The sequence below is a fragment of the Vanellus vanellus genome (genome assembly GCF_965231255.1).
Source record: "Vanellus vanellus genome assembly, chromosome: 3".
Taxonomy (NCBI): Eukaryota; Metazoa; Chordata; class Aves; order Charadriiformes; family Charadriidae; genus Vanellus; species Vanellus vanellus.
In genome coordinates, this window is record NC_138907.1 from 113,105,055 (window position 1) to 113,124,366 (window position 19,312).

Sequence of the window (19,312 nt, forward strand, 5' to 3'; positions counted from 1 at the left end):
TTTTTCAAGAGTCATCCAAAATGGGATAGCTTTTATCACGTGCACCTTTGTTACGCTATACAAGACTAACACTGTGTGTCAAAAATATTTTGGTTTATTCTTTAATTGAAACAGAAGTTGACCAGGTTCCACCTCCATGAAAAAAAAAAAAAAAAAAAAAAAATCACATTTAAAATTGGTTACACTAACAGCCTCCAGTAACACTCAAACAGCACACTATCCACAAAATAAAACCCAAGATGTTCCAAAGAAATATCCATGGTGTCCTCAAAATATTTGTTACACAGAATACAATCAAAGTTTACTGGTTATGACAATTCATAGAATTTCTGCAATGTTTTCTTGAGATGCGTACAGTTCACTGCCGCAATGCATCAAATAGCACAGTGTGTCACATGCTATTTCTCCACAAAAAGGCCACTGGAATATCCGTCTGATTGTGAACCAGGCTGCAAACTGCTGCACAGACTCTCCCAAGAAAAAAAAGTTTCCTGAAGATCTCACAGCTCATCTTTATCCCAGTCATCCAGATCCACATCACTGAGATCAATATCATCTTCAACTGGAAGCTGTGAAAGAGGGAAGGTTTTGAGCACGTGTTTAGAAGCGCTTAATATTGGGACATCACCAACTTTGAAAGATGCTTACTTCATCCTGAAATTAAAGCTCCCACCTGTCATCTCTTTCATTCATAAAAACCTCAAAGTGTATTACGCACCAGACAAGCGGAGTTTAGACTAGAAAGTTGTTTTCTAATAAAAATACTCCAGATAAAGGCAAATACAGATAAATGCTGTAACAAAGCCACTACCATATTTTAATTCCATCTGAAGTAGATAAAAAGATTGTACTAACTTTGTTTTTTTACAGCCACGTTGAACCTTAAGAACATACTTGATCACTGTGTTATTATACAGGCTTTACCGTACAAACTTCCTGACATTAAGACTTTGATGGTAAGGCCAGCATATTGCAGAACCAAAGTCTCCACAAATGTTCAGGTCTTGAATGTATACACTACCACCTCCCCTACTCTGCATAGGTAGCTAATAGGTTACAGCCTCAAGGGATTCAACTTTCAGACTACATCCTAACAGCTAGGCAGGAGTAGGATGCATCCTATGTAGGAAAGTCCACAGCATCAGATCATGAAGCTGGTGTTTGGTGTGGTGGCAGAATTTAGATAACGGGAAAACATTTAAACAACTTCCCACAATCTTCGAAGAACAAGAATTTTCATATTGCCAGTTCTTAGTTACTCTATCCAGTCACTTCTGAACCTAGCAAATCATCAGCACCAGACATGGAGCACCTCTTACCTCACCATCTTTGCCATCCCAAGGTTCAACTGAATGAATTTTAGGGAAAGCTCCACCACCCACTGGTGCTGTAGAGCCACGACCAACAGACAGTTCCCTGAGAAAAAACAAACAAACAAACAGGTAAACATTAAATTTAAGAAATTTCTCCAGTCTCCATCCACCTGGAACACTGCCAGCTTCAGATAAAAGGAAGTTAACTTTGAAAACTGCTTGCATCTTTTGAGGCAAATGTAAACTTTCTGAAAGCAAAAGTTTCTCAAATTGAAAAGCAACAAATGAATGAGTGCCCTTAAAGCAGCATTGTGAATTTACAATGGGATCCAAAGAGACAAACTATATGAGCTACACTGTTTCATGCTTCAGCAGTGCCCTTGTAATACTCATGAACAAACACAGCCCCTTTAACAGTATGTTGTGTATCACTTGAGGCAACTCCGAGAAGAGTCTGTAACTCTAGTTTCCAAAGTCACCTGCAACTGTTACTTGAAATCACTAGTAATCTTTTTTAGTGGACTCTAAGCCTCCACGGGTTACAATGGGTACGAGGTAACACCAGCTTCTGACTTAAGACACCCCATCTTGCACTTGCTGGTTAGGCTTGCTCAAGAAGCCTAAATTAGAATCCTGAAGAGCTAATCCCTTTGTATTCTTTCAGAGGCAAGTAAGACTGAATAAGCATTCCTCCCTAGGTGAAGTCTACAGTTTTTATGCTCTTCTCAGCACTTGTTTCCTTACTTTTGGTCAACACTGTTGAGACTGCCTATTAGATTACAAAAGCTGCACACAGCAAGCTGAGTTAACAGCCAGCTACACCAACTGTGATTGTACCCCTTTCTCTATGCAGCACAGCTGAGCTGAAGCGTCAAGAGATTATTCCAGCAGGTATTGCTCTGTAGTAAGACAATACCAAGCCAATTATCTAATGCAATGTAAGCTGTTAAACTGACTGTTGTGTCCTGGAAGCACCATACACCCTCACGAGGAAAGGCTTCACTAATACGAATTTTCTAGACTAAGAGAATTTGGGACATCTGAGAAGGGCAGACATTTCTTGCACATGCATTATTAGTACAGACTGTCTGGTATTACTCTTCTTGCATCTGAATCCTGTATTTTTACTTGATGCTCAGAGAGCCTTTCCTTTTTGGCATTAAGAAGAAAGTCTGATCCCTTGCACAGGTAAGAGACTATAGCACTGTTTCCATTAATCCAGCAGAAACAGGATTCAATTAATGGCAAGGTGGGGAGAGATTTGTATTTCCTTTTGCAATTCTGACTGTCCTTTGCTCTTCTCCAGGCAAGGACATAGAAATAACGCTGCTGATGTAAGCTCTCAAAGGCTCTTGCACACCTCATGGCAGCTGCTGTTTTACCCAGAAGCAGAGTTCTCACTTCACTTTGATCATGCTTAAGTACCAGCGTAAGTTTAGCTGCTGTGTTTCTGTGGTGCTGTGCCTTCTGTCCTCCTCCCCATTTCCTCTTCCCATTCAATTCTCAGTACTGGTTTTTGCTGAACTACACAAGAGGCAGTTTCAGGGAACTTGAGCTGAGCAGCAAGCTCTTTACTTTTTGGATGGATTGCTTCAGCTCCCCCAATTAGTTTACCAGATGTCAGGGGAATGGGTGGGGGAGAGTGGGAGGGGGCAGACAGGACTGGACCAAACCAGAAAAAATGAACAGTATCATACAGAACCTCAAGAACCTCAGCAGCACCCATTTAGATTCCTAAACTGGGAACTTCCCAATTACTAATCAGAATGCACCACTTGAATTTAGTAGTACTGATTACTAAATCCCATTAATTTCTTGGGTTACCAGAGAACCAGAATTTTTCAAGATCCAAGCTCACTTCTGTTTTCAAAAGTTGTGCTAAATGTACCATTTAGGTCTAAATGGCCAACTTCTTCATGCTGTCCACGACAAAGAGGTAGAGACTGCTTTCTTAGTTGCAGGCCTCACTGAAATCATTCCCTTACTCCAGTGAATGCTCGTCATCTTAATTCTCTTAACTGTGCAAGTCTCATCTGATCCAGAAGAGCCTGGCTTTAGGGTAAAGAGTCACAGCCCCAGTTACAGTAAGATTTAAGTCACTCAAAGACTTCATACCTGAGAAACTCATTGATCCCTTGCTCACTATACGATCCTTTCAGAAGGGCAAATTTCATCTTCCGAGCATTAACAGCTGCCATTGCTGGATACCCAAAGCCTCCAATCCCCAAAGAGCTCTCAAGATCTGACTGAGCACCTGCTTCTGTCCATAGCCACCTTGAGGAAAAGAAAATATAAAATGGATAATTAGTATAGGCATTACAATTATTTAGAAGTCACACATACCCTGAAACCCTGCAGCATTCAAGCTAGGCTCTGAACTGCCCTTGACAGTGTCAACACATCGCAGTTTCTTACTGAAGGCAGCAGGGAATAGCAGGGTCCCAATCTTCAACCATGTAACAGAAGAAAGCCCCTCCTGAACAGCACTCTAGGCCAGCCCCACGCTCACAGCCACTGAAAGCTGGATCATAAGAACAGCCATGAAAGACAGTCCAGGGAAAGAACTATGTTACCAATCTGAACAAGTTGCTGCAGTTTAGCCTATATCAAGCAAGGTTTAAAATGGCTCAAGTTACAGATCTAAACACAACAAAGTACTGCCCAAATCCCACTGTAGAAGATGTCTGGCCAAAGACTGCAAGAACAATATTTCACTCGGTATTAGTTCCTCACTGGTCAGGTCTCAGTTCCTCTAATGCTTTTAAAGTCCCCTGAGGAATCTCTGGAATCAGCCAATCTCAGCATTTCCCCCCAGGCTTTCATGGCATTTTGCCCCATTTCCACAGCAGTCAGGGTGTGAGAACAACTCTCACTTCCTAGAGAAGCACCAGAGATCCTAACCTCCAATTGAGAGGAGGAGAACAGGCAAAGCCTGCTGGCCTGCTTCTTTGAGGGGAAGAAATTTGTTAATAAAGTACCCACCAGCAAAAGACTCTAAAAGAAACTGGATAAATACTGCCCTAAAATATTTTAGCCCTCAGGACAAGAGTAAAAGATGCTTAATCTGATCTCATTAATGCCGAGATATCACTTGTAAACACAGTATTTGAGAGGTAGATAAAACAGAAAACTAATCAGGAGTTTATTCTAAAGCCACAGCATCCCCTCCCACAGTACAGTTAGTGAAATACCAAGATGTACTCTCCTGAACAACCAACTCTTATCTGCAGATGAATCACTATCATGCAAATTCTGTCCTGTTACCTCTAAAATTGCTCACATCTTCTCCAAGAAGACCAGTCTATATAGTGACACTTACCCCCACATTTTTTTTTTGTATTTTTCAGCCATTTTCAACATGACATCCAGGTAAGAATTCCTCCCCGAAGCTCCTGTTTGTTAGACAGAATCAAACAAGTTAAAAAAAAAAAACAAAAAAACAAACAAACAAACAAAAAAAACAACACACAGCTACATGCTTTAAGTGCCAAATTCATAACGAAGTCTGCTTGCTTGTATGTCTACCTGTGTCAAGAATATGAGGCAGGACAGAAATGATGCAGAGCTGATGAGCATCACAAGTACCCTTCAGAACATCTTCATTAATTATCTAGAAGAAAGTGGCAGAAAGTCAATGAGAGTAAAGTTTGGTTACTTGGTTACATCCCTCCAATAGCCTATCAACTCCATCCTACAAGGTAATAAGCATTGAAACAGCCTGACACAAAAGCTTACAAGCCTCTCCTACTTCACTGGTCCCCCAACACAAGGCAAATTACAAAGAGTTCACAGTCTTCTGTTGAGACTTGCAACAAAAGATAAGTCAGAAGTACCAAATAAGGCTTATAGAGCACAGTAAGATGTCGCTTCTTGCTCAAAGTCACTGTCCTTGGACCAGGGCTGGAAACAGCACACCCAGACCTATGCATATGCCTATAGGTTTCATTCATGGTACTGCTAGCACAAGGAGAGCCAGCAGGGTGCAGATTTGCTGAAGATGAGGACATTTAATTGACATTAACAGAGCAATATTAGTTTTGTGTGATCTACCTTAAAAAGGAATCAACCCATCTATCTACATCAGTGCTCTCCAAATTTTGACTGCGCGCTGCTACCAGTAAAAAAAAATTTCTAAGCACACAGCCCCAGTATATGTGTATCAATTATACACATATACTACTGTACTAACATTATGTCCATAAGGCATACAGAAAATAGACATTTTAAAAGGATGACAAAGAAGAAATAAACACCATTTATTTTTTTTTTAATTAATGGTACAATTTTGTTTTTCTTCCTGCACCCCAATGGATTCTTGCAAGACCCCCAATGGGGTCCTGCACGCACCTCAGTTTGGTGACAACTGATCACCACTTCCAATCTAACAACATCAAGCTGAAAACAGAAGTCACTGTGCAGAGTGTGGAGCTTTTTTGGACAACAAGCAAGATTAGTCATCATGCAACTTCTAATGGATGGCTTACAAATAACAAAACCCTGCCCTCCTGTAAGAAAAGAGATGGGGCACAGAACCCAAGCTTTTCATTCATTCCTCAAGAGAGGATTCAGACATGCTGACACCATCCTGTCAGTGTCTTCACTGTATCAATTCTGAGAAACTTTCAGTCAACAACAAATTCACAGTAAAAGTTAAATAACAGAAAACTGAATGATCAGGGTTGCCATCTTTGATGTTCTGATGCAAAACAGCACATAAGCAGCACACTTCAGCTGTTTTATTTAGTTAATACAGTCATGTAAAAACTGATACAAAAGATATGATGGAAAATCAATCTGAGAAAATGATGTAGAGGTACCTCCAGGAGCTCAGGTGGCGGTGCATTATCAGAAAACAGATCCAGAGCACGAGCAATGATATCAGATCTAGTTCTGCCACCATCATAATCAACAGGGTCTTCTCCTTTCTGGAAGATTTTAATTGTGGGGAATCCACGAATCTGCAAGACAAGTTTAAGCCATAAGCACAAATAGAGCTGAATATTTATGGTGGAAGTTATCTGCTACTCTGATGTGTTCTAGATTAAGAGAAAGGGAAGAGGTTTAACATCTCATTGAATCAAGTCCCACAGCACCTTATGATTGAACTGGAACAATTTTGTAGCTTCCTACTTGTGCAACAATTCAAAAGAAGGTAACATACATGGAAACACTGTTTCAAGTTTTAGGTCTGATGAATCAACAATAGTTTCATCTCAGTTTAGATGCACCCAGCAGGTTTAAGTACCAGGAGAACCATCTTTACTCTTTGTATTTCTTACGCATTAGTTTCCCCGATTTGTCTCTGGGGAGACAGCATTGTGCCTACATGCCAACAAACGGACCTTAAGCTCCCTCTGCTACACTTCCAGAAAAAGTTGTTCAGCCTTCCTGCCAGCTGTGTGCACTTACACTGTGCTACTTTGTTTCCCTGTAAACTCCCTGTACTGTATTAAAAAGTAAAGAATACCAGTTCACTGATCTGGGCAGCTAATATTGTCTGAGTGATCCCTGACAACTGGCTCCAAGACATACAGGTACATGTGTATGTTCTGGAGATGCCCAGCCAGCGTACAAACAGTATGAAAGGAGGGACCTCTCACTTCAGATGATAAGGCTATACAAGACCTTATGGAAATAAACAGCCTGTTTCAGCAGCAACATACAGATTTATTCCTTTCCTCTCATCCCATTTATTTATATTGTTACTGACATTCAGGAATTAATTATTTCTGGAAAAGTGGTATGTGTCACTTAATATTATTTTTAGCGCAAAACATTTAAGAGTGGTACCAGATTAAGGAACAGTTAAGCATTAAAGTAAGCATTAAAGGGAAATCTTAGAGATGGACTTAATAGAGATGGAAAGGAAGTTGTAACCACTGCAGAGCACACTCACCCCGTATCGGCCTGCCAGCATCTGATTGACTGTTGCATCTACTGCAGCCAGTTTTACTTTTCCCTTTGTTTGTTCCTTCACCTCAGTGGCAGCAGCTGCCCATTCTGGCTCCAGGCTGAAAAACAAAGAGTATGAGTGCTTTAAGCTCTTAGAGCTAGAAAAAGTATACTGCGTTCCAACATTACATAGCATACTCCACTCAGGATAAAAAATAAAGTCTCTGCAGAGAATGGTATCTAGGAGGGTTATTCTAAATGAGACTGAAGTCCTGCATCCGATGGAATTAAAAGGTCGATATAACTTCTGGATCTTACTTCCACTGCTAACCAGGAATTTTACTGCTAACAAGGAGTGCAGCCAGAGCAGCACCAAGGTGCCCTGAGCAAGAGAAGCCCACACAGTTTTGTTAAAACACCTTACAGAAAACCCCACTTCTGATATACCAGAGATGCAAGGTCCCTTTTAGGGGATTAAGGGTATTGCACAAAAACAAGCACTGATGGGAACTGAATTGTCAAAGAAAAACCTCATTTACTTTTTGCAGTGCCCACACCATGGGGCATAAAACTCCACCATCCACACATCGTCACTATTTATGACGTTCTTATCAAAGCTGTCATCAGTCAGCTCAATCACATCCTTCTTATCTCCACCTCCGCTCTCTCGGCTCTGTAAGAAACAAGCAGACCCTCACATAAGAAGTAACCAAAATTAGTTTCCCACACAAGCCGTCTCCTGTGTGTCATGTTGTACCAAATGGTCTTTATTTGAATGAGATACAAAACAGGCAGTGTTAGGTCATACAACTTTCCCATTTTAGAAGTGATAATACACACAGCCCACTCCCACAGCACTTTCAAGAAACTGCAAGTGAACTTTCTTTTAAAAACAAAAGGAAAAAAAAAGAAAAAAATCAGGTCAAACTGATTAACAAGAAGATGTGGGAACACTTCCTTAGTTCCTTATGTTTTGATCTGTCCGAGAACAAAGTGCTCTTCAACCCCCCCAACCCACTGTGCCCTGGTTTCTAGGCCAACCCCCCCAACCCACTGTGCCCTGGTTTCTAGGCCAAACATGTGAGTGCTGTACACACAATAGGGTACAGTCCACCCAGGTCTTTTATCTGGCCAACCTAAGGATGTTGAAGTGTACTTGCTCCGTGAAACAGTAGTTAGCAGCCAGAAGCTTTTCAATTTACCTTTGGAGAGAAATCCAGCAAGCCAACTTCAGAAGAACACTACCAAATTAAAAAAGCTACATCCATCTAGCTTAGACTATGACTAGGCAAATAGTTTGTCAACCAGTTGGAGAATGGGCTAACAGGGACCTCAGAGTTCAAAGAGAAACACAGTCTTGCGCCTGGGGAAGAATAACCCCATGCACCAGTACACACTGGAAACTGACTAGCTGGAAAGCAGCTTTTCAGAGAGGAACCCGGGGGTTCTGGTGGACACCAAGTTGAACATGAGCCAGCAATGCACCCCTGCAGCAAAGGCAGCCAACAGTCTCCTGAGCTGCTTTAGGCAGAGAGTTGCCAGCAGGTCTGGGGAGGTGACTTTTCCCTCTGCTCAGCACTGTGTGAAACATCTGGAGTGCTGTGTCTAGTTCTGGGCTCCCAATTATAAGGGGTATGCTTGGGGTCCAGCCAAGGGTCAAAGCTGATCAAGGGCTTTGAGCATCTGACATATGATGAGAGGTTGAGGAAGCTGGGATTACTCAGCTGGAAAGACAGAAGGCTCAGTGTGGATCCTACCCATGTATATAAATATCCAAGTGGAGGGGAGTAAGAAAACAAAGGCAGACTCTTCTCTGCAATGCCTAGTGACAGGACAAAAAGGGCATAAGTTGAAATACAAGAATTTAAATTAAACATAAGAGAATACTTCTCTACTGTGAGGGTGGTCAAACACTGGGACAGGTTGTCCAAAGAGCACAGTCTGTGTGGAGTCTCAGCTCTTGGAGATATTAATTTGACAGGACAAAGCCCTGAGCAATCTGCTCTAGTTGACCCTGCACCAGGCAGAGGGCTGGACTACACAGCCTCCAGAGATCCCTTCCAACTTCAACTATCCTGTTAACAGTCAAGAGCACAAGCTCTGATCTCCTGTACAGGACAGCCTCCAGTTGACAACAAACCCACACATTCCCTCAAATACCTGTTTCCCGGAACTATATCCTCCACTTCTGCCACTAAGACGGTCTTTCACCAGGGAACGAAGAGCACTTAGAGCAGCATCAACAATGGCATCACTTGTCCTGCCACCTGCAACACAGCAAAATGAGCGTTTAAAGCATCAAAAGGCCAATTTAAGGTAGGCCCCAAATTAATTACAAACTCAATACTCCCTTACCCTAAGGATTTTTCAGGAAAAGCAGCACTGGGCTATGAATGGTAGTGGTGGGACATCACTCACTGACTTAACAAGCCGCAGGATTGACTTCACTTTTTAACTAACCACCTTATCTGATGGGGGGGTCTCTGGCAAGCTCCCAGTAAACAGGAAGAAAGGAATAATTCTTTGGAACTGCCTATCAACCTCCACCAACTACAAACTGCAGGTGGGACTGTTAGCCCACGCTAAGACATGCACAATTTGGTCAAACAAGCCCCACCCATCTGTCTCTCAGTTACTACAAGCATCTAACAGGAAATAAGCACCACAGAAGACAGCATTAACAGCTATCGTAATTACTGTATTTGGGGAAAATTTTAGACATGCAACATGTGAAAAAGCATCACATTTACCCTGATAATCCTCTGCTTTGTTTTTGTTGGCTCCAAATATCTTGATAGTTGGAAACCCTCTGACTCCATACTGTCCACCCAAGGACTGATGCTTATCTGCATCTACTGCACCTACTTTCACTACACCCTGAGGAAATAAAAACAAGAATTAAGACAAGACTTCTACAGCAATTTAACAAGTTTTATACTCTGTGCAGGCTGGGGAGAGAGAAAGTTATTAGGAGGGTAAGAAAACAGTCACTAGAGGAGAGGTATTATCCCCCCCTGAAAGCATTTAACTGCAGAACATCATATATATCTGTTTCTTTCTTCATCCTGACAAACTAAATTTAAGATTGTTTGGGTTTTTTTGTTTGGGTTCGTTTGATTTTTGTTGGTTTGGGGAGGGTTGGTTTGTTTGTTTTTTAATTTTTATTTGTTTTGTTGGGTTTTTTTTTTGGTTTTGTTTTTTTTTTAAAACAGGGAATATATTTTACATAGGCAAGAGCTCAGCAAATCCAAGCTTTCCGTAATTAAATACTCATCACCAACAGCTTACAAAGCTGTTGTCAAATATTCAGTTCATGCTGTTCCGGTCCTTCAGAGGCAGGTGACAGGACAGCCAGGAAGAAAAGAGAAACATGCTATTTTCAGGGGCGGCTGGATTCTTATGTCTTCTGGTGCTGTTAAAAACGCAGTCCTGGAAAACAGTAATGTGAACCTGCAAGGACAGAATTTATTTGCTTCCCGTACAATTCAATGGCTTCTTTTAAAAAAGAAAAAACCCACAAAAATCCTGACTTTAAGTGCCTCTGACTGGCCATGCATGAATAAAGTGATATGGTTTTGGGGACTAAACCCCACCTCCATGTTCCCAAGCCAGATGACAAACAGCTAAACTCTCCTCAATCCACTGCCACAAGCATATTTGAAAGGTTAAACTTACTTTTAATGCTGTTGCTGCTTTCTTCCACTCAGGGGTTAGTCTTTGACAATGACCACACCTTTTAGGAAAAAAAAAAAAAAAAGAAAAAAACCAAGTAATTGCCATTGAGATCTGACAACTATTTCAGAGTGGCATTGTTGGTTTTGCAATTACAGAACAGGTGCTCACAGTAAACTGCGAGATTTAAGATCTACTCATGAAGAATGGAAGAGCCTATGCCACAACATCACATCATCAGACTTCTGAAGAAAAACCTCCATATGTATTATATAAGTGCATACATACCCACACACACATATATACACACACATCTCAAAAGCTACTACTTGGCTTTCCTAACACAGACGGAAATGTGAGCACCAAAACCCAGATTTGCACAGTAGTCTGCTACTTAGAAGCCAAAATGGACCCATGACAAGTCCTGAAAAATTTATTTTAGAGGTAGCTTCTTAACTAATAAGAATTTGTGGCACAAAATCTCCTGGTGGCATCTGACAGAGAAGACCAACAGTCAAATGGCAACTAGTATATAATCACAGCATCACAAGTCTGTAGGGAAAGAGGAGCTGCCAATTTACTTCTACCTGTTCTACACTTTATTGCCATTGTTCAATAAAGCTTCCCATCACTTGTAAAGCTGCCACAACACTAGAAGAGGCAGAACAAGCTTTCTCCTTAACCGCTCAGTCCAGACACTGTTGCAGTAAAAGGCCCCTTCCTCCAGAATGTGGAGCTTTGGATGCACAAATCCTCTGTGGCAAAGATGGAATATATATCACTAGAATTTACATGGAAGATGAAGAGACTACATGCTCTGGACATGAGCAGGACAGGAGACAGAGGTGTGAAATCAAGATGCAGAAAGCAAGAACTTCCAATTGCTACTGAAAAATACTAAGTGTGAATTCAGATCTGTGCTTTCACATCAGAATCAGGTTCTGAACAACAGAAATGAGGGGCCTTCTCACTTTCTTACAGCACTTTGATCAGTCATTTTTAAAACTAATTTCAGTAGAAGAACTGAAGTAGTAAAACATTATATGAATTTTTGTTGTTAGACCCTATTTGCCAACTTGAAACCAATTCCTGCCTTTTTCCCTGGTGAGGCTATTTAAAATAGGAATCCCAACTACAGCTGTTTTGCTAGTCATGAGGCCATCAAACCAATAGCTGTACTGCCAACAACTGAATGAAACCCTGGACAGATTACCAGCAGATTCCTATGCTGCTCCTCCAAGATAAAAGCAAGCAAGTACACAGCTGTAATTCTTACCATGGGGCGTAGAACTCCACAAGCCACAGGCTCTCACTCTGAATGACTTCCTTGTTGAAGTTAGTTGGTGTTAGCTCTATCACATCATCACTGGCCGAATACAAACCGTTAACTGCCAGGAAAAACGTGCAGCTCACTGTGCCTAGAACAAAAAGTAAAGTAATCAGCACTCCTGCAGAACATTTATGGCTCTCCTGTTGCCATGGCTAAATCATGTCCCTTCCCACTGCAAATCAGCAGAAAAAGGGAAAGGGATTCCAGGGAAAGGGATTGACAACATAAAAAAAAGAAGTTGAGGCAACATTCATGTATTACCTCCCCACTTAAATCATGGTTCTATAGGATCACACAATATATTTTCTGTGCCTAAAGCTAGCTGGAGTTATGCTGTTTCTGCAGTGACTCTCCAGAGAGCATTTTGTCAAAGCTGCCACCCTAACTACTGCTGGTAACAGACCAGCAGAACTTCTACAGGGATCCCCACAAGTAGCTGCATTTTTTATCAGTTCTTCCTTACAGGAACTCCTAAGCCAATCACCCACACCTCTTACACTGCCGGTACTCTAACACATCTTTCATAGGACCATATAATGCAGGACTGTCCCAAGTAGACTTAGTACAGTTACACTGATTTTTAGGACCAGCGTTTGATGCACTGGTAGTGTAAGGAGCTCCTTCATTCTTGCTCATGAGGATCTTTATCTACCATTGATTCGTCTCTCTAGCAACAGACTGGAGAACAACAGCTAAATCTCTCTGGTTAACTAGTCAAGCAGTCTTAGAAGACTAAAGAAAAAGAAAACATTAAAAAGTTACAAGGAAATTGCTTTCTCTTTAGAAAGACTTCATACTTCTGGATCTTAGTATTGCTTGAGACTTTGCACGTAAAGCCTCATAATCCTTCCTTCTATGTAGTCAGAGAGATTAAGAGATGACTTGATGAAAGATGACAAGCACCTCTGTAACAAAATCCACATAGCAAAAGACTTTTCTTAATCCAAAGAGTGAGGGCAGTAAGAGCTCAGATACACAAGTCAGAACTAGGCAAAAAATAGCAAGCTTTGCTGCAAGTGGTTAATAACTTGAATAGGAAGCTGCATATTCTCTCTCAAGACTGAATGTGAGAGGAAGATAGAGTTCAGTGATGCAGAAACCCTACAGCACATGGTACACAGACAGCACAGCATCACCTACACTTTATCAGTCCCATTCAAGAAAAGCCAATTTCATTACACTATTCCACAGGTGAAAGCTGACATAAATAACATCTTCCGGGTTACTCAACCAGAGATCGGACTGAATTGCCACACTGCAACCCAGACCCCTATCCATCACACTACTCCCCTTCCTAACTGCTTCTTCTAGCCCTAGGACCCAATCCCTTTGTTTCTGGGTGATCCTAGTTAGTTTCCACCACCAAATTTACACATTAGATTGGCTCTCTCCCTTCAGTATGCCCACGCACAAGGAACACTTCATCAAAACTGATTAACTGACTTCCAGGGCGATCCGTGGCTGCCACAGCATGTTACGGTGACCTACAGTAGCAGCTGCTACTGGGACAGAGTAAGAAAATAAGGATGGAAAAAGCTACTTGAATGTTACAGCCACTCTCAAGAGAGGAACCCTTTTCTAGGTGAAATGAGACCATTAAGTTGAAATCAGCACTTTTTGGCATGAACAGAAAAAGATCTCTCTAACAGAATACATTCAGAAGCTGAACAGAGTTTCTTCAGCTATTTCTGTCACTTCAAATAGAGAAGTTCTAGCTTAAGCAAAAACACCTGCTAAAGAAAACTCACAAAAGAAAGCACATGGTGAAACCCACCTAGTCACGTATCACTGCCTTTTTTGAAAATTATGACTCATGAACTGGTGGCATAATTTTCCTTTCTATAGTGAAATATTTAAGTTTTATTTCATCTTTAGAAAATAAAAACATCATTTTCCTACAAGCATCTAAGCCAGGAAAATGCGAATCTGTCTGAGATCAAGGCAAAAAAATTCTCAGATAATCCGATTTCAAAAGTTGTTTTCTAATGTAAGTGAATTACATAGGAGCATTGTTAAACCAGCTAAGGCAGCTTTTTGCTAGTACTACTAGTCCTCATCGAAACCCCAAGTTTTAACTCTGAAGAACTGTGAAGAAAAGCTTTTGCTACAGGACAACGATGATGACGACTCCGTGAACTTCCTCTGTACAACACCCGCGGCAGAGCTCGGTGTGCTGAAGATGACACATTCCCGCAGACGCGCCCTCGGTGAGCGAGAGCCTTCCCCCTTCGGCCCTGCGCAGCGTTTCCCGCACCTTCGGCATTTCTACAGAAGGGTCCGAGTGGGACTACTTCACAGGTTTACCGATTTATCCGGCACAGAGCACCTAGCAGCAGGGGGAGGGAAAGGGGAAGTACGATTCCCCACGGACTCCTCCTTCAGACTGTCTTCAGTCGTTGTTTTACTGCCCTTCCAGCACTAGATCCCAGCTCGGGGCAGCCAGGCAAGTAACACACCACCGCTGATTGGAAATCAAAGCGCTTTTTTTCTTATTAGGGTGAGAGACAAGTACCGGGTTTGGGTTTTTTTGGTTTTTTTTTGGTTTTTTGTTGTTGCTAGGATCCTCAGGCCGCCTGCCTGCACTTCGATAACACACTAAGCACCCGGGGGCGGCGCGGGGCACGTCCCCTTCCCCCCAACCCCCACGGGGCGGCGGCTTGGGCCAGCAATGGCCGCAACGTGGCTACGGGCGCTGCCCCCTCCCCACCCCCCCTAGTCACCCGCCCTGCTGCCGCCAGCCACCCCGGCCTGGAGCCCGCGGCCCTCCACGGCGGCTCCCAGCCCGCTCAGCCCGGCGCCCCAGCTCCCCCCCGCCGCCGCTGGCCCGGAAAGAGGGAAGCGGCGACCCGCCGCCGCCGCCCCCCCCTCAGGCCGCCCGAGGCAGCTCCACGCCCTCCCGTCCCCTCAGCGGCCCCGCAGCTCCTACCCCACCAGAGACGGTCAGCAGCACGCGCCCCCATGGCTGCCCCCCAACTGCCTCGGCCGCCGCTACTGGAGCCTGCCTGCCCCGCCCCTCGCCCACGCGCCGCGCCTTCCCTGCCGTGGCCGCCGCCCATTGGTGGCGCCGGCGCTCGCGCACTGAAATAGCCAATGGAGGGCGGCCGTGTCAGTCGCTGCAGGGCGCGGGTGTGAGGAGGAGGAGGCTGTGAGGGGTGGAGGAGCAGAAAGAGAGTGGTGGGGCCGGGCCAAGCTAAGTCAGGCCTGGCCTAGCCTAGCGGGCCGGGGATGGATCTAGAGCGGTGTCCCGGGGATGGATCTAGAGCGGTGTCCCGGGGTTGGCTGAGAGCTGCCGAGAGCAGGGGGGTGGCGGAGGTGTGCCTGGGGAGCGTCGTTAGCAGGCCGCCCCCAGAAAACCCACTCTGGGCCTGTTTCTGACAGCTTCCTGGGGTCCTGCCCCAGCCAGGGTGCCCTCAGCCACTCCCCGCCTTACAACTCTGGGGGCTGTTTGGGCCGGGACTGAAACCCACGCAGGCCTTCCAAGGAGAAGGAAGGCAGGCCAGTGTTTTGTCCTGTCTGGTGCCCAAGCTTCTTTTGTACTGCCTGTAAGCGCAAACCAAGTCTCTGGATTAAGGATTTGACAGTCTAAGTCGTGTCACAGTGAAAAGTGGGACTGGCATCCTGATTTGAAGAAACTTGCAAGCCACAAGCTTGCATGTAAAAGCAGAAATTCACCTACCTGCATATGCTGTAGGCCAAGGAAAGGAAAGTAGGGTGAAGGGGGTGCTGGTGCGTGCTCCTACAGGCTCTGTTAAAACCTGGATAACCTGTTTGAATCCTATGAAGACTTGGAAAGTTTTGGTCCAGCAGCATGATATGTATATGGCTATGAAAAATCAGCTTCCCAGTTCAGAAACTCTAGAAACAACCAATTCTAAAAGCTGATTGTTCCCCCAACCCAACAGCTGCACATTGCAGGAGGGTATTAGAACCTGGGGCTATGTTGTCAGTGGGCATAGATCCAGACAAAGGCTTTTGCAGAGCTAGGATTCAATGATTAAGTGAGCTGTGAAGATTTTAGTGTAGTAGCTGGACTTAATGTACCATTGAAACAAAAAGTTTTAGCAGTTGGATCTGAAGCTGTCCAAATTGTCCCCCCATCTGCACATCCATTGCTTCGTGCTCGCAAGTAGCACTTTTCCGTGATTAAGTCCTGCTTTTTAAGAGTATGAAATTTTTAGCACAGGAGTGAGAACAGGCAGCTGTTTTCACAAGCAAGTTGTTTCAGAAATGAACAAACAGGGATGTATGAAATAAAAGGTTTAATCAGAATGGCTACAAAATATTGACATCTTGGCATTTCCATCCCTAAAAGGGCAGCCTGCTGAGCAGGCATTTTCAAGTTTGTGATGATTCCTAGTTCTTAAGATGAAACATACCTCACCTCTTATTTTTACTGACTCCTAAAGCAAACAGGAGCTGCTTTGCAGACCACCCTTTCCAAGGGAATGAGTATGTCTCTTCAGTTTCTCTTACATTCCACCAGTATGATGAAAAAAGTAGATGTGACAACTTGGGGCACTACTGAGCAGTTAGCATGACATTAGCTCCAGGTAAAATCCTCAAAACCAGAAGCAACTAGAGGATAGTTTAATGACATGTAAATTTGCAGAGAAAATTGGTAATTTGGGAGGGGCGTTGGCTAATAGAACTGCATAGAGGTAGTGTATTTTATTTTTTGTCAGTGTCGTGCAATAGTAAGTTGAATGACTGTGTTTAACATTTCTAAGCACCAAGAAGCATGTGTTAAAGTACTTATTGCCAAATAAGAAACTTTTAACTCCGATCTTCACTGACTCAGTAAATTCCTAGTGAGTTTCTACAGGAAACAATTCTACACCAGGAGCTATTCAACATTTTTACGTGTGTTCTGGAAATACACGTAAGATAGTGCTAATAAAACCCGCACCAAAACAAATATTAGTACAGTGATAAATAACAAAAACAGGTCAGTGATACGGGGTATTTGATAAATGAGCTGCCTTCGGACAAAATGTATTGAGGGTTTTAATGAGCTTGCATGGGGCTTTACTATCTCAGTGAAGACAGTACTTGAATGGAGTCTCTGAAAGAGATTTAGATGCTGTTTCTCCATTGCAGCATGAACTTCTGTGATATTACTGGCAAAAAAACCTAATGTGACTCATGGCTACATAAAAAGGGGAATAGCAGAAAGATACTTTGCCTGCAGATTTTCATGAGACAAGTTATTGAGCCTGTATTTAAAAATGCATAGGTAATTGCAGGGACAGGATTAGAAGGGACTTTGCAGATTTCTGAGGTCAGCACACTGATGCTGCAGACATCGCTCAGTATATAAGTCTGTGAGATCTTATGGATGCATGCAGGGGAGCTGGCTGATACAAAACCTGAAATCAGTTACCAGAGAAAGGAAATACAGTGTTTGAAGAACACTTGTACAGAACAGACAGCTAGAGGATTAATGTTATACATGTGAGGAATATTCTTGTGGTCCAGGGATCTTGCCTGGTTCCTGCCCTGGCAGATGAGTAGGAGGAGTATAAAGCACAGGGATTCTGGCTTTGCAAGTTCAGGGTACTTCCTAACTCCAAAACTGAGACATGGTTGAGTGTTCCTGGAATGCGGTTCACAGTAAAGCAAGCTTTGCCTGAAGGAGCATTTTTCATTTGTGTTATTAACATGCATTTAATCTTAGTGGCCTGTAATTACCAGAAGGCAGTGGACAGAAACTTTTACTGGAGACAGAAAAAACAGGAAGCCTTAGAGCTGGTAAAAAGGGGCGGGTATAAGGATTGCTCCCTGGAACAACTGGCTTTGTTTCTAGCAGAAGGGAGCCAGCTGCTGTACAGCTTCAGATGCGACAATGGATGGACCATAAGAAAAGCTATTCTCTGCTTAATGAGGCTTATTATCTGTTTAGGATGAGACTGAGGTGAAGGTTTGGAAGTTGTAAAAAAGCCTTTTGCTGACTTATTTGATACATATGACCAGAACTGACCATGTTTGAAGAAGGAGGGGAAGACTTGGAGGCAGCAAAACTTTTGAGGGGCTTTCACTAGCTGGCAGGTGTAACCCTACAAATATTCCAGGCTCCAGCATCTGCTATTCAGAGATGCAGCTGACGTCATCAGCTCTGGAGCCCGTTTGCCTTGATCAGAGTGGAGCCATCACAAGGAGTGAGCTCAGTTAGTAGGCTTCAGCGTTATCCTAAACCAGATATGACTGTTTTAGCCTTATCCCCAGCACAGCTGGAATCAGCCACCTCTCCTTTTCTGTTACTTAAATGAAGCATTCACCTATTCAGATCCAGGCTTTTCTCTCCAAAGTCTTTACTGTCATGGTCATTCCAGTCCCCGACAGGATCTGTTGTTCCCCTTTTCTGTATCATAACTTATTTGGGATCAGACTGTTACACAGCCATTTTATAATCATTTCTAGACTCTCAAAATGACAGCGAGGTGGATTGAGAGTTGGCTGCGGGACAGAACTCAGAGGGTTATGATCAGCGGCACAGAGTCTAGTTGGAGGCCTGTAACCAGTGGTGTCCCCCAGGGGTCAATACTCGGTCCAATTTTGTTTAATATATTCATTAATGACCTGGATGAGGGGACAGAGTGTATCCTCAGCAAGTTTGCTGATGATACCAAACTGGGTGGGGTGGCTGACACCCCAGAGGGCCGTGCTGCCATCCAGTGTGACCTGGACAGGCTGGAGAGCTGGGCAGAGAAGAACCTAATGAGGTTCAACAAAAGCAAGTGCAAGGTCCTGCAGCTGGGGAGGAAGAATGTAAAGCACCAGTATAGGTTACGGGCGGACCTGCTGGGAAGTAGATCTGAGGAGAAGGATCTGGGGGTCTAGTAGACAGTAAATTATCCATGACCCAGCAATGTGCCCTTGTTGCCAAAAAGGCCAATGGAATCCTGGGCTGCATAGGGAAGAGTGTGGCCAGTAGGTCGAGGGAGGTCATTCTCCCCCTCTACTCTGCACTGGTGAGGCCGCAACTGGAATACTGTGTCCAGTTTTGGGCTCCCCAGTTCAAGAGGGACAGAGAACTGCTGGAGTGAGTCCAGCAAAGGGCAACTAAGATGTTTGTGGGATTGGAGCATCTCCCTTATGAGGAAAGGCT

General features: G+C 43.5%; 1 protein-coding gene across 1 annotated transcript; it reads right to left on the reverse strand.

Moving 5' to 3' along the window:
- Window positions 1-74: 74 nt before the first annotated feature.
- Window positions 75-15,187, reverse strand: PDIA6 (protein disulfide isomerase family A member 6). Its single transcript, XM_082480252.1, has 13 exons — window positions 15,134-15,187; window positions 12,154-12,295; window positions 10,881-10,938; window positions 9,956-10,082; window positions 9,366-9,472; window positions 7,745-7,878; window positions 7,210-7,324; window positions 6,131-6,271; window positions 4,839-4,923; window positions 4,633-4,705; window positions 3,429-3,587; window positions 1,320-1,416; window positions 75-569 (listed from the first exon to the last, which is right to left on the reverse strand). Exons 1-13 carry the CDS (start codon window positions 15,165-15,167, stop codon window positions 501-503), a joined length of 1,341 nt encoding a protein of 446 aa, XP_082336378.1. The 5' UTR covers window positions 15,168-15,187; the 3' UTR covers window positions 75-500.
- Between the last annotated feature and the right edge of the window lie 4,125 nt (window positions 15,188-19,312).